We start from the raw sequence: 12,845 nt of genomic DNA on the forward strand, positions 1-12,845 counted from the left end.
AATACGCTTACGACCCTGGATTATTTTGAAAAATTAAGTAAAATAAGAGAAAATGTTTGAATTTTTGGTATTTTTTTATTAATCGCTCAAATTTTTGGTTTTAAGACCGGTTTCAAACTTTTTCAATTTGTTTTTTTTTAAWAGCTATGTTAATGTAAATCCTGAAAACCTTGAAGTCTGAAAAATTTAGATAGATAGATTTTTTTAAAAAATTGATTTTTTCGAAAATTAGTCAGAAATTTCATTTATCAGAAATGAAGAAAATTGTTTCACAAGAGTGAAACTTTGAATTAACTGTGATTTATTAATAATTGTAGATTATGTTAATAGTAATAAAAATAGAAAAAACATTTTTAGTTTTTATAACACTTTTTTTATCTTTATTTTTATCTCTGAGACATTAATCACATTTTGGTTTTTAGATAAAAATGGTGCTAGATAACAATTAGATCAAATTGTTTCTAACAACATACTCTATAATCGGTCTCATTCGCCTTTTAAAATTACGTTTATCTCTGATTTCAGTTAGGAAAAATTCTGTGATGCTTTTCCCTTTGTCGGCGTTTTCCCCAATATCGATAACTTCGTCTTTATCAGTCGAGACAATTTTCATCAAAAGTGCGCTCATCATAATTCCATATTTGCAAAATCTCTTCCAATCTTTAAGAAATTCACTTTTCGGGTACAAAAATTCCGGTTCACTGATCCCTAAACTTTTCAAATGTCTGGTAAAAGAGTCAAAATAAGTGTCCAAAATATCGTCCAAATTTTCTAAATCCTTCTCTGAAACGCAAGCAAAGAGAAAATAAGACAAATCCAAAATTGGTGTTGTGTATCTTGCGATTTGCCAATCAAGAATTGCGACTTTCAACGGCCGATTGTGGTCACCATCCTTGAATTAAAATTAATTAGAATTAATTAACTAATTAACAAGACTTACTTCAAACAAGTACATGAAATTATTATTCCAACAATCGCCATGCAAAATCACTTTTAATCCCTCAAACCCTTTGTCTAAATTCTTCAAAATAAAACCAACATTGTTTTGGAAATTCCTCCACTTTTCGAGGATTTTGTCATCGATTTCTCCTTTGAGCAAATTATAGGAATCCTCAATTGCTGTTGTGTACAATCCATCGACCGATTCCACTTTGTAAAACTCCTCAAAAACATCGATAACGGTTTCAGCCAATTCCTGGAATTTTTCAGGCTGTTTTTCCCTCATTGCCACTGAAATTGCGTGGTATTTCCCATACTCTGTGACCACCAAATCGACCAATTTCCTCGACAAAGGCTCCTTTTTCGGCCACAATTCAAAGCCACTTTTCTTCAAATTCTCCAAAATTATCACTTCCATGTCATCACTGATAAACGAACCGTAACATTTCGGGTACGAAACGAAGGGTTTTTCACAGTTGTGGTCGTTTTGGAATTGGAGAAAAGTCGGCTGGAGTTTTTCATACACGAAACTCTCATTCAAAAAAATACTTTTCACCGGAACTTTTTCACGAAGAGCTTTGGAGCGTTTGCTACATTTCAGGACTAGATTGTGTTGTTTTTCAGGTGTGTTTACTTCGATGAAAACTATGTCGCCCATGTAGCCGTCACCTTTTTCCGAATTTCCCACAATTTTCACGGAAAAATCGGCCACATTTTCTTTTTTCAAGGCTGGAGACAGCCACGATTTTATCTCAGTTTCAAGCGCAACGTTTGCCATTGTACTGACACACAATTTTTAAACGAGTTATTTATACAATTATCTAAGCATCTCTCAATGTCATTATCATCAAGGACAATTTTAATGATAATTGATAGCACTCCAAACACTATCATAGACTTTTTTGGTTGAGTTTTGATAATCTTATCATTCAAAAGATAATGAGTTGTAGATTACATAGATTGATTAGAACAAAAAATGCTACTCATTTTTACAAACAAATCTCTAGTGTTAAACCAAAAAAATTGTGAAAATAGTAAAATTTCTGTATACTCTTTGTGTTCAAATTAAAATTTGTTACACAAACATATTGATTTATTCAATATGACAATGTTTTTTGTCAATAAAATTAAGATCATACTACATAGACCGCCTGAATAATGCTTGAAATATTTCTCCTTTGTATTATTTAATTTTTGTAAGTAGTGATTATTTAAGTACCTTTCTATTTATCGTAATCCTGTAATTGGAATTTACACTCTGTTGGATCAATAAACTTATTATTATGACTTATCATTATTATCAGGCAAATAATTTTTATAACTTGTACACTTTAATGTGACTTTAATTTTAAAACCACTCAATTTGCAGAAATAATTTTTCAAGATTCTATAATTTTTTAATTTCATTAGTTAAGGTCATGTATTTTGGTGTTATAAGTTTTTTAATTACTTGATCTTAAATTACAAAAATAAAACCCTCAGTCTCTGGAAAAATATTGGTTTTTGTTAACTAAAAATGTGAAGCTTTTTTATCTATAAAATTATAATCCAACTCTTTAAAAAATCTGCCATGTAAAGATTTTTCTTTTATAGTTTCAATAGTTAAATTTTCATCATAAATTATTTGATTTATGTGAGGATCACTCAGATTTTTGTCTAATTTTCTCTAATTAAGAAAAGTATTTTATAAAAATAATTTTTTTTAATCCAATTTTAGGCCAAAATGAAGCAATTTCCAATCGATTTCGCTCAAAATAAATGCTTAAGGTTGAACTATACTGAATAAAAAAATAAATCGTTACTTAAAAATTCTGCCGTTTAAAAATAGATTTAAAAAATTTCTATTTTTGGCTATTTAATTTTTTTATAACAAAACTGTATGGAAAAAATTTTTGATTTATTTTTGGTGTATTGTAGATTACCTACTTATGTTACTGTATTTTTTTCGTCTAATTTAAATAATGCGTTTTTTCATAAAAAATTAAAAACTATTCAATTTTTCCAATCCGTTACAAATACACAAAATGAGATAAAAACTCTATGTTACTTTGTGTATGAGGTGAAAAAGTTAGATATATAAATCATTTAGCGATTTCAAAAATTAAAATTGTGTTAAAACCGGTCTCAGAACCAAAATTTCAGCGATTAATAAAAAAATACTAAAAATTCAAACGTTTTCTCTTATTTTACTTAATTTTTCAAAATAATCCATGGTTGTAAACGTATTTTACAAGATATACAATTCTTCTTTTATATCCTTCCATGTTTCTAATTTCTTGGGTAAAATAATCACCCAAGTCAATTCAATGACTCATTATTATTATCTGGCAAATAATTTTCATAACTTGTACACTTTAATGTGACTTTAATTTTAAAAATTACTTTGAAATTTTTTCGAATTACTCCAATTGCATCAATAATTTTTCAAGATTTTATAAATTTTTAATTTCATTAGTTAAGATCATGTATTTTGGTGTTATAAGTTTTTTAATTACTTGATCTTAAATTACAAAAATAAAAAACTCAGTCTCTGAAAAAATATGGTTTTTGTTAACTAAAAATGTGAAGCTTTTTTATCTATAAAATTATTATCCCCAACTCCTTTAAAAAATCTGCCATTTAAAGATTTTTCTTTTATCGTTTCAATAGTTCAATTTTCATCATAAATTATTTGATTTATGTGAGGAACACTCAAATTTAATGGAGTAAAATTTTTATCGCTTAAACAAATGGCTTTGAAAATATTATTATCACTACGATTTAAAAAGTATTTTTTAAGAGACGAAATTTGCCTATTTTTCTCTAGTTAAGAAAAGTATTTGATAAAAATAATTGTTTAAAATCCAATTTTAGGCCAAAATGAAGCACTTTGTGCAATTTCCAGTTGATTTGACTCAAATTTAAGCCGAAAATCAATGAATTTCATCAAAATAAATGCTTAAGGTTGAACTATACTGAATAAAAAAATAAATCGTTCTGCAGTTTAAAAATAAATTTAAAAAATCTCTATTTTTGGCTATTTTATTTTTTTATAACAAAACTGTATGGAAAAAATTTTTGATTTATTTTTAGTGTATTGTGGATTACCTACTTATGCTACTGTATTTTTGTTCATCTAATTTGAATAATGCGTTTTTTTATAAAAAATTAAAAACTATTGAATTTTGCAATCCGTTACAAATACTTAAAATGAGATAAAAACTCAATGTTACTTTGTGTATGAGGTGAAAAAGTTAGATAAAGAGATTTCAAAAATTAAAATTGTGTTAAAACCGGTCTTAGAACCAAAATTTGAGCGATTAATAAAAAAATACCAAAAATTCAAACATTTTCTCTTATTTTACTTAATTTTTCAAAATAATCCATGGTCGTAAGCGTATTTTACAAGATATTCAATTCTTTTTTTATATCCTTCCATGTTTCTAATTTCTCGTGTAAAATAATCACCCAAGTCAATTCCTTGTTCGAGAGCCTCCCCCACATCCATAATCTCATCTTTTTCAACGAAAGAAGTTCTTATACTCCTGAGGGCCATTACAAGTCCATATTTGGCACAAGTGTTCCAATCTTTTAAAAACTCTTCACGTGGATACAAATTTTCAGGAATCAAACCAAACTTTTTCAGGTGATTTGAAAACGATCGGTGATAAACACGCAAAATATCTTCCATATTTCCAATATCTTGGTCTGAAATACAACTGAAAAGGAAATAAGACAAATCGGAGATTGGTGTCCCGTAGGTTGACACCTGCCAGTCGATTATCATCACTTTTGAGGGGACATTAGTTTTGTCCTGAAAAAAAATGAAAATAACTGAAACAATACCAAAAAAACGTACGTTATATTTGTACATGAAATTATTATTCCAGCAACCGCCATGACACACCACTTTCAGTGGCGCTTTTTCCTCAAATTCCACAGTCAACTGTGGGATTTGCTCCCTCAAAAGTGTTAATTTTGTGAGGATTTTCTCCTCCACTCGCCCCTCAAGCCACTCAATCACTTTTTGTAGCGATTTCGTGACGATATTTTGCATTGCAGGTGTCTGAAACATGTCACTCAATGTGCGGTTCAACAAAGCTAGAATCTCTTGAAACTTTTCAGGTTTCAGCGTTTTCAGGGCCACTGAAGTCGCATGAAATTTCCCATACTCTCGCACAACACACTCGATATGTGCCCGATTCAGGGGGTTCTTCACTGGCCACATTTCGTACCCCAATTTCTTCAAATCTTCAAGAACTATCACCTGAGTGGTTTCGCTCTTGTAACTGCCGTAACAGTTGGCCACACTGTCGAAGATTTCCCCCAAATCTTTCTCTTTTTGGAAGTTAATGAAAGTTGGTAGGAGTGTTTCGTAGAAGAATATTTCGCGGAGGAAAATTGTTTTGATTATTTCATTGTGTCCTTGAATTTTGCACGGTTTGTTGCATTTTAACACTAGATGGTAGTCCTGGTGGGGGGTTGAAAGTTGCACAAAAGTGATATCGCCGACGTAACCGTCGCCTTTGCCTGAATTTCCCACGAGTTTTAAGGAGAAATTGGATAAATTTCGCGGTTTTAAGGCTGTTGAGAGCCACTGCTTAATTTCACTTTCCACTAGACTTGGCATTTTTTCATAAAGTGGGGAAAAAACTGGGACAAATCCTTAAATAATGGCCGAGATAAGAATAAATTACGAATTAAACCGAGGATTTTTTTTGTTTTGAAGATTAAAATTCGAAATTTTCCGTTTTGTTATTGTTAAGTTAGCAAACAATGTGCTAAATTGATGGCACTTTACTGATTATTCAGTGCATTTTTTAATGTCAAATAAGTTTTTTTTAATCTTTTGCTGAAAGCTCAGATGTTTTAGTACAATTATTTAATTTGTGTTTGTTTTTGTAATTTCCCGCTGAAAATTCTGAAACCTAAAAATCTCAGAACAATATAAAATCGAACATGTTAAATTAATGACATTTTAATTTGTTAATTATTCGATTCATGAAAAAACACAGTTTTTCTTTCGTGTTACATTAGATTCTGCAAAAACGACATTACGTATATAATCTGCGTTTTTTTTGTAAATTTCCACTGAAAACCCTGAAATCTAAACAGTTTCAGAACAATACAAAATCAAGAATGCTAAATTGGTGACATTTTACTAATTATTCAATTCATGAAAAACGCTTTTCTTAAGTGTTAAATAAATAACTTCTGCGTAATCTAGTTCTTACTGAAAACCCTGAAATCCAAATTTTTAAAACAATACAAAATGGAGGATGCTAAGTTAATGACACAAATCTGAAATCTGACATAAGTGATCAATAATTCAATTCAAAGTCAAAATTGTCGACAAAAAGAAGACTTTAACTTGAAAGATACTTTGTTTTCGCTGCAAATGAAAATCTCAAAAAATTGCACACTTAGGTGTGTTGGTCCTTAAATAAAAATAGTCCGGCGGAGTATTTCAAATCGTTTTTAATTAATTTAAATTCAACCAGTTTACAAATTGCTTGGAAAAAAATTCAGAGATGTTGAGATTTGCGCTGTGAAAAATGTACGACTAAATTTTTCACGAGAAATATGAGAAAAATTTTTTTTTTAATTTAAGATGTGTGCTCCGTTTCATGTTTTTCAAAATGCGGTTGAAGATACAAGAAAAATGTAAGAAGGAATGTTGTAGAGAATATAATTTTCTAGTAAAAAGTCTTAAATGGTTTAGGCCTCAAACATAAATTGTCTTAACGTTTAGAACATTTAATGAGAAAAATCTAAAGATTGGCAGATTGCAAAAAGGGAATCTAATAGATTTTGAGAGAGGAAACTGAAAATATTAAAAAATCATAAAAACGAGGAGCTGTAAAAAATACGATGAGTAATTGGGATTTTTCATATTCTACTTTTAATACAAAAACCTAGAAATTAAAAGAACCTAGGAAAATGAGAGTTTGTAAAATAGAAAGCACAAAGATTAAAGATGAAAAGTTGAAAAAATAAGGCAATCAAATCTAAATGAAAAATATCTTGAAAATTACCTGCTATGATTATTATGGAATGAGAATATTTATTCAAAAAATTCAAGGAAATAAGAAAATATATGATTTAAACTTGTAAAATTGTAATAATAGAAGAATTAGGAATTGAAACATGAAAACTAATCAAAAGTAGATTAAAAGAAATTCAAAATTCTGGACTTGAAACTAAAAAAAATGGAAAGCAAAAACAATTATAAACACTAAATTAAAGCAAAAACAAAATCACAGACCTTTTGACTAAAATTTTCTAAAAATAAGTAGAACTGAAACCAAAGATTCAAAATTTGGATATAGAAAAAAACTAAGTAAGACATAAATTGTCTTAACGTTTAGAACATTTAATAAGAAAAATCCCAAAATTTAAAGATTGGAAGATTGCAAAGTGGGAAATAATAGATTTTGAAAGAGGAAACTGAAAAAACACAAAAATCTAAAAAATATAGAGCTATAAAAAATGCGATGAATAATCAGGATTTTTCGTTTTCTACTTTTAAGGCAAAAACGGGAAGTTAGAGAGACCTAGTAAAATAAAATCTTTGAAAAATAAAAAGCACAAAAGAAGAAAAAATAAAACAAAAAAAATCTAAAAATGGCTGAGAGTGAAATATTATGGAACAATTGTACGTATACTTTTTTTACTAATATTTACTAATAACTTATTTTTAGAGACAAAATTTAAAAAACCCAACAAAAATCCACCAATTTCTAAAAGGACTAGAAATAATATAATAATAATAATAATTCTTATTATGTACCCAAAATTATTAATTTCTTTGTTTTATTGATAATCTCTATTTTGAAAGTCATAACAAAGTAATCCTAATCAATTTATATAATCTACAAATAACTTTCTTCTCAATGATAAGATTATCAAAAATCGTATAAAACTCGTGCGAAAAATCCATTATTTAAAAGTGTCTCAAAAATGGCAAACGTCGCGCTTGAAACTGAGATAAAATCGTGGCTGTCTCCAGCCTTGAAAAAAGAAAATGTGACAAATTTTTCCGTGAAAATACAGGGAAACTCGGAAAAAGGCGACGGCTACATGGGCGACATAGTTTTCATCGAAGTGAACACACCTGAAAAAAACTACAACCTCGTCCTGAAGTGCAGCAAACGCTCGAAAGCCCTTCGTGAACAATCCCAGCTGAAAAACGCCTTTTTACACGAAATTTTCATGTATGAAAAAGTCCAGCCGACTTTTCTCCAATTCCAAAACGACCACAACTGTGAAAAACCCTTCGTTTCGTACCCGAAATGTTACGGTTCGTTTATCAGTGATGACATGGAAGTGATAATTTTGGAGAATTTGAAGAAAAGTGGCTTTGAATTGTGGCCGAAAAAGGAGCCTTTGTCGAGGAAATTGGTCGATTTGGTGGTCACAGAGTATGGGAAATACCACGCYATTTCAGTGGCKATGAGGGAAAAACAGCCTGAAAAATTRCAGGAATTGYCTGAAACCGTTATCGATGTTTTCAAGGAGTTTMGMGAYYAMGAATCYYTGGWYGAWWTGTTCMRAGCACCAATRSAAGARTCSTARAATTTGCTCAYGGGAGAAYTTGATGAGAAAATTCTCCAAAAYTGGAGGAAWTTCCAAAARAYTGTTMGTTTTATTTTYAAGAATTTASAKGAKGGMTTTGAGGGARTGAAAGTGATTTRGCATGGKGATTGTTGGAKTAATAATTTCATGTACTTGTTTGAAGTAAGTCTTGTTAATTAGTTAATTAATTCTAATTAATTTTAATTCAAGGATGGTGACCACAATCGGCCGTTGAAAGTCGCAATTKTRGATTGGCAAARCGCYAGATACACAACACCAATTTTGGATTTGTCTTATTTTCTRTTTGCTTGCGTTTCAGAGAAGGATTTAGAAAATTTGGACGATYTTTTGYACACTTATTTTGACTCTTTTACCAGACATTTGAAGAGTTTAGGGATTAGTGAACCGGAATTTTTGTACCCAAAAAGTGAATTTCTCGAAGATTGGAAGAGATTTTGCAAATTTGGAATTCTGATGAGCGCACTTTTGATGAAAATTGTCTCGACTGATAAAGACGAGGTTATCGATATTGGGGAAAATGCCGACAAAGGGAAAAGTTTTGCTGATGGTTTCATGACCGATATTAAAGATAAGGACAATTTTAAAAATCGAATAAAGTCGATTATAGAGTTTGTTGTCAAGAATGATTTGATTTAAAAAACAAAAAAACAAAGTAGTAATAAAATTTTTGATAATAATTGTTGAGTGTTTTTTTCCAAACCTGACTAAACCAACTTCATTAGATAAGAAATTGTGTTTAAAAAATGTTTAATAAATAAAACACAGGATTATATCAAAAAAATTTCCTTAAAAAAATATTTTCGTACTTTTAAGTAAATAATTTGTTTAACTCTATTGTTAAGTTCAGAATAAAGTTATAAATCATAATAAAATTATGTAAGGTAAAGTCGGGAGAGTTGGACTTTGAAGCTTAGAACTCAACAAACTCCAACAAACTAAATTTCTAAAAAACTTTACATCAAAAAATGTTTCAATTTTTAATTCGTTTTCTTTTCCATATTTAGTTCTTTTTATGTTTTTCAGTCTTTACATTTATCTTTATTTTTGTCCTTCTTTCTTCCTAACTTCCAAATTTGGAGTTGTGTAGCTTTGCGTTATGTTAAGAAATCACTAATTGTTTATTTTTTTAACGATGCGGTTACGCTGCTTCTTGGTAAAGTCTAATTCACAACCTTCACTTAATTTTAATTTGCGCTACGTTAAGAAAACACTCATTTATCATTTGTTAACGTTGCGTTACGTATTTTTTTGATTATCGAATAGTATTTTTTACGTAACTAAAGATATATTTATGCGATACTTAATAATGAATAAAATGTAAGCGCGGCTTTATTGTCATATTTACGCTACGTTACGCCGCGTTAAGTTGTGTAAAATCACATTGAAAAAAAAAGAAAATTTGATTCTTACGTTATGTTACGTCAAATTTGATTTTGGAATAGTATTTTTCAAAATATAATACGCAACTAAGGGTCTGTTTATGTGATACTTAAAAATGTATAAATCTTTAAGTATTTTTTATGTCCACCGATGGGTTAGAGTGTAATTCATAGGTTTGCGTAACGTTGATGTGTAAAATTGTAGAGTTAAGGTATGTTTACACACACTCAACGTAAGAAAATAAAGAAATTAAAAATAAAGTTTTCCTTAAGATAAATTGTTTTATTTATTTTATACACAAAATATAATGAGGTGCTAATTATTATTTTCTATACAGTTACGTTACGAAAGTGTAAACTGGCTTTATTTAGCATAAGATCAAACGTTATTAACTAATTTTCTACGTTTACCGGCGGGTATATATCTGTAGACTGTGAAAGGGGCTTAATTCACATCACATTACTGTAAACAACTATTAGGCTAAAGGTATGTTTAGAGATGCGTAACGTAACAATCTTGTCATTTGATTTTTATTACGTTACAGTTACGTTATTTTTAACCTTCTCTTAAATTGACAGTTTAATCTTTCACTTTTCAAACTTCTTTTTTACACTTTTTAAACAAATATCTTTTTATCTCTGAAAGTACAAAAAACATCAATTTCATGAGCACTTTTTAGTTTTCCAGTCTTTCTCTTTTTTAATTTATGTGTTTTAACTCTTATTTAGTGTTTTATCTTCCATGGTTTTAATATTTCAGTCCTGTTTGGAATTTTTTTTTATTGTATTCATCTCTATTTTTAATACAATTTTTATATCATTCTGTTTCTTCATCTTTATATCTTCTCAATTTACAAGTTCAAATTTTCTAAATAGAAATTTTTTCCAGGAATCATAACATTTTAAATTTTTTTCAATTTTTGCAATTCTTTTTTATAATTTCCAAGTTTTGGAACATTTATTCAAAACTCAAAATTCTGTTACGACGCGTGTTTTACAAAATAACTAAACTGAAATTTAGGGAATTTAATTTTTTTCATCTCTTTTTTTTACAATTAAAGCTCATGCTTCGTGGTTTGAACTGAAAAGTGTTCCATCTCTCCCGGACTTACCCTAGTCATTGACTGATAAGCAAAAGTTGCGTTTTTTTCCAATGAACTTGAACAAAACAATACAAAATTTCACTCCTCGTCCTTTTATCTCCAAAAATGTTGCCCAAAGTTGAAAGTGAAGTCAAATTATGGCTTGCAACAGCCTTAAAAACCCAAAATTTATCAAATTTCTCCGTAAAAATTGTGGAAAATTCGGACAAAAGTGGTGAAATAATTTTCGTGCACCTCTCAACCCCCCACCAAGACTACAATCTAGCGTTAAAAAAACACCAAAGTCTGAAACATGAAACGTTCCTCTACGAAACACTCCTACCAACTTTCATCAACTTCCAAAAAGAAAAAAATTTGGGGGAAATCTTCAACAGTGTGGCCAAATTCTACGGCAGTTACAAGAATGAAACAGTCCACGTGATCGTTCTTGAAGATTTGAAGAAATTGGGGTACGAAATGTGGCCACTGAAAAAACCCCTGAATCGCCAACATATCGAATTTGTGATTTGCGAGTATGGAAAACTTCACGCAACTTCAGTAGCGCTGAAAATCTTCAAACCTGAAAAGTTTCAAGCGCTTGTAACMACGRTGAAGGAGAATTTCACACCAATGACGAGAATTGTGCAAAATTCYGGAGAGTTACTCAGAGGTGAAGTGGATGAAACTACAAGAAGGAAATTCACAAACTTGGCTGAAAAAATCCCTGAAATTACAAGTGAGGAAAGATTTCYAGTTGTGTGRCATGGGAATTGCAATTTTATGTACAAATATTACGTAATTTGCGTCATTTAGTAATTAAATACAATTAAGAGTTTTTTTCAGGGTGAGCGAAGAAATGTTCCTGAAAAAGTCGCGTTTATTGATTGGCAAAACGCCACATTTGCGACACCAGTTTCAGATTTGTCGTATTTCCTCTTCAGTTGTATTTCAGAAGAGGATTTTCAGCACTTGGACGACATTTTGAACGTTTATCGTCTGGCGTTCTCAAATCACCTGAAAGATTTCGGGTTGGATGCTGAAAAATTGTACCCACTAGAGCGGTTTTCAGCCGATTGGAAAACTTGTGCTAAGTATGGACTTGTAAAGGCAACGATGGTTTATGCTGAAAAAGCTGAAATTTTTCTCTCTGAAATTAGGGATAAAAAGGGGTACAGGAACCGGATTGGGTACCTCGTGAAAAATGCCGCCAAATATGGATTACTAGKCTAGATTAGATAAAAACACAWTTTTTCCATTTATTAAAAATTGTRAAGTAAGATGAGTTGCTTAWTTATTTTTTTGATGGAAAATCAAAACAAACATTAACTAAATCTGGTAATCTGCAAAATTACATTTAATTGACCATGAGTTGTGATATTTGGTGTGTTATCATTAAAATTCTCCTTGATAATTGTATAAATAACGCGTTTCAAAAATTGTTTGTCAGTAAAATGGTTGAAGCTGAGATAAAATCGTGGCTGACTCCAGCCTTGCGAAAGGAAAATGTGTCCGATTTTTCCGTGAAAATCCTGGGAAATTCGGAAAAGGGTGACGGTTATTTGGGCGACATAATTTTCCTTGAAATCGCCGGGGAAAAACACTACAATCTCGTCGCCAAGTGCAGCAAACGCTCCAAAACCCTTCGTGAAAAATCCCCGGTGAAAAATGCCTTTTTGAATGAAATTTTCATGTATGAAAAAGTCCACCCGACTTTTCTCCAATTCCAAAACGACCACAACTGTGAAAAACCCTTCGTTTCGTACCCGAAATGTTACGGTTCGTTTATCAGTGATGACATGGAAGTGATAATTTTGGAGAATTTGAAGAAAAGTGGCTTTGAATTGTGGCCGAAAAAGGAGCCTTTGTCGAG

At 30.3% G+C, this 12,845-nt stretch overlaps 5 protein-coding genes across 5 annotated transcripts in view; 3 read left to right on the forward strand and 2 right to left on the reverse strand.

Moving 5' to 3' along the window:
- Window positions 1–355: 355 nt before the first annotated feature.
- On the reverse strand, window positions 356–2,028 carry LOC123012030. Its single transcript, XM_044409790.1, has 2 exons — window positions 941–2,028; window positions 356–892 (listed from the first exon to the last, which is right to left on the reverse strand). The coding sequence occupies exons 1-2, from the start codon at window positions 1,715–1,717 to the stop codon at window positions 446–448; spliced, it is 1,224 nt and encodes a 407-aa protein (XP_044265725.1). The 5' UTR covers window positions 1,718–2,028; the 3' UTR covers window positions 356–445.
- A 1,382-nt stretch (window positions 2,029–3,410) lies between these two features.
- LOC123012032 lies at window positions 3,411–5,548 on the reverse strand. The gene is made up of 2 exons (XM_044409792.1): window positions 4,778–5,548; window positions 3,411–4,732 (listed from the first exon to the last, which is right to left on the reverse strand). The coding sequence occupies exons 1-2, from the start codon at window positions 5,546–5,548 to the stop codon at window positions 4,292–4,294; spliced, it is 1,212 nt and encodes a 403-aa protein (XP_044265727.1). The 3' UTR covers window positions 3,411–4,291.
- Window positions 5,549–7,878: 2,330 nt separating this feature from the next.
- LOC123011685 lies at window positions 7,879–9,193 on the forward strand. Its single transcript, XM_044409261.1, is given in 2 exon segments — window positions 7,879–8,655; window positions 8,704–9,193. Coding segments are annotated over 2 exon segments (1,224 nt in total). The 3' UTR covers window positions 9,151–9,193.
- Window positions 9,194–11,078: 1,885 nt separating this feature from the next.
- On the forward strand, window positions 11,079–12,254 carry LOC123012037. Its single transcript, XM_044409796.1, has 2 exons — window positions 11,079–11,770; window positions 11,819–12,254. The coding sequence occupies exons 1-2, from the start codon at window positions 11,102–11,104 to the stop codon at window positions 12,203–12,205; spliced, it is 1,056 nt and encodes a 351-aa protein (XP_044265731.1). The 5' UTR covers window positions 11,079–11,101; the 3' UTR covers window positions 12,206–12,254.
- The window catches only part of LOC123011690, a 1,458-nt gene continuing 821 nt past the window's right edge, over window positions 12,209–12,845 (forward strand). The window contains exon 1 of the mRNA XM_044409271.1: window positions 12,209–12,843. Within this exon, the coding sequence (XP_044265206.1) occupies window positions 12,340–12,843 (504 nt within the window). The 5' untranslated portion in view covers window positions 12,209–12,339. The remainder of the gene's footprint in view (window positions 12,844–12,845) is intronic.

This window comes from Tribolium madens, unplaced genomic scaffold, assembly GCF_015345945.1.
Source record: "Tribolium madens isolate multiple individuals breed KSU strain unplaced genomic scaffold, Tmad_KSU_1.1 Scaffold_91;HRSCAF=231;Tcas5.2_LG7, whole genome shotgun sequence".
Taxonomy (NCBI): Eukaryota; Metazoa; Arthropoda; class Insecta; order Coleoptera; family Tenebrionidae; genus Tribolium; species Tribolium madens.

Coding starts and splice junctions, on each gene's coding strand:
- LOC123012032 (XM_044409792.1), bottom strand. CDS start 5,548: ATGCCAAGTCTAGTGGAAAGTGAAATTAAGCAGTGGCTCTCAACAGCC. Junction 4,733..4,777: donor ATTTCATGTACAAATATAAC/GTACGTTTTTTT, acceptor ATTTTTTTTCAG/GACAAAACTAATGTCCCCTC.
- LOC123012030 (XM_044409790.1), bottom strand. CDS start 1,717: ATGGCAAACGTTGCGCTTGAAACTGAGATAAAATCGTGGCTGTCTCCA. Junction 893..940: donor ATTTCATGTACTTGTTTGAA/GTAAGTCTTGTT, acceptor TTTTAATTCAAG/GATGGTGACCACAATCGGCC.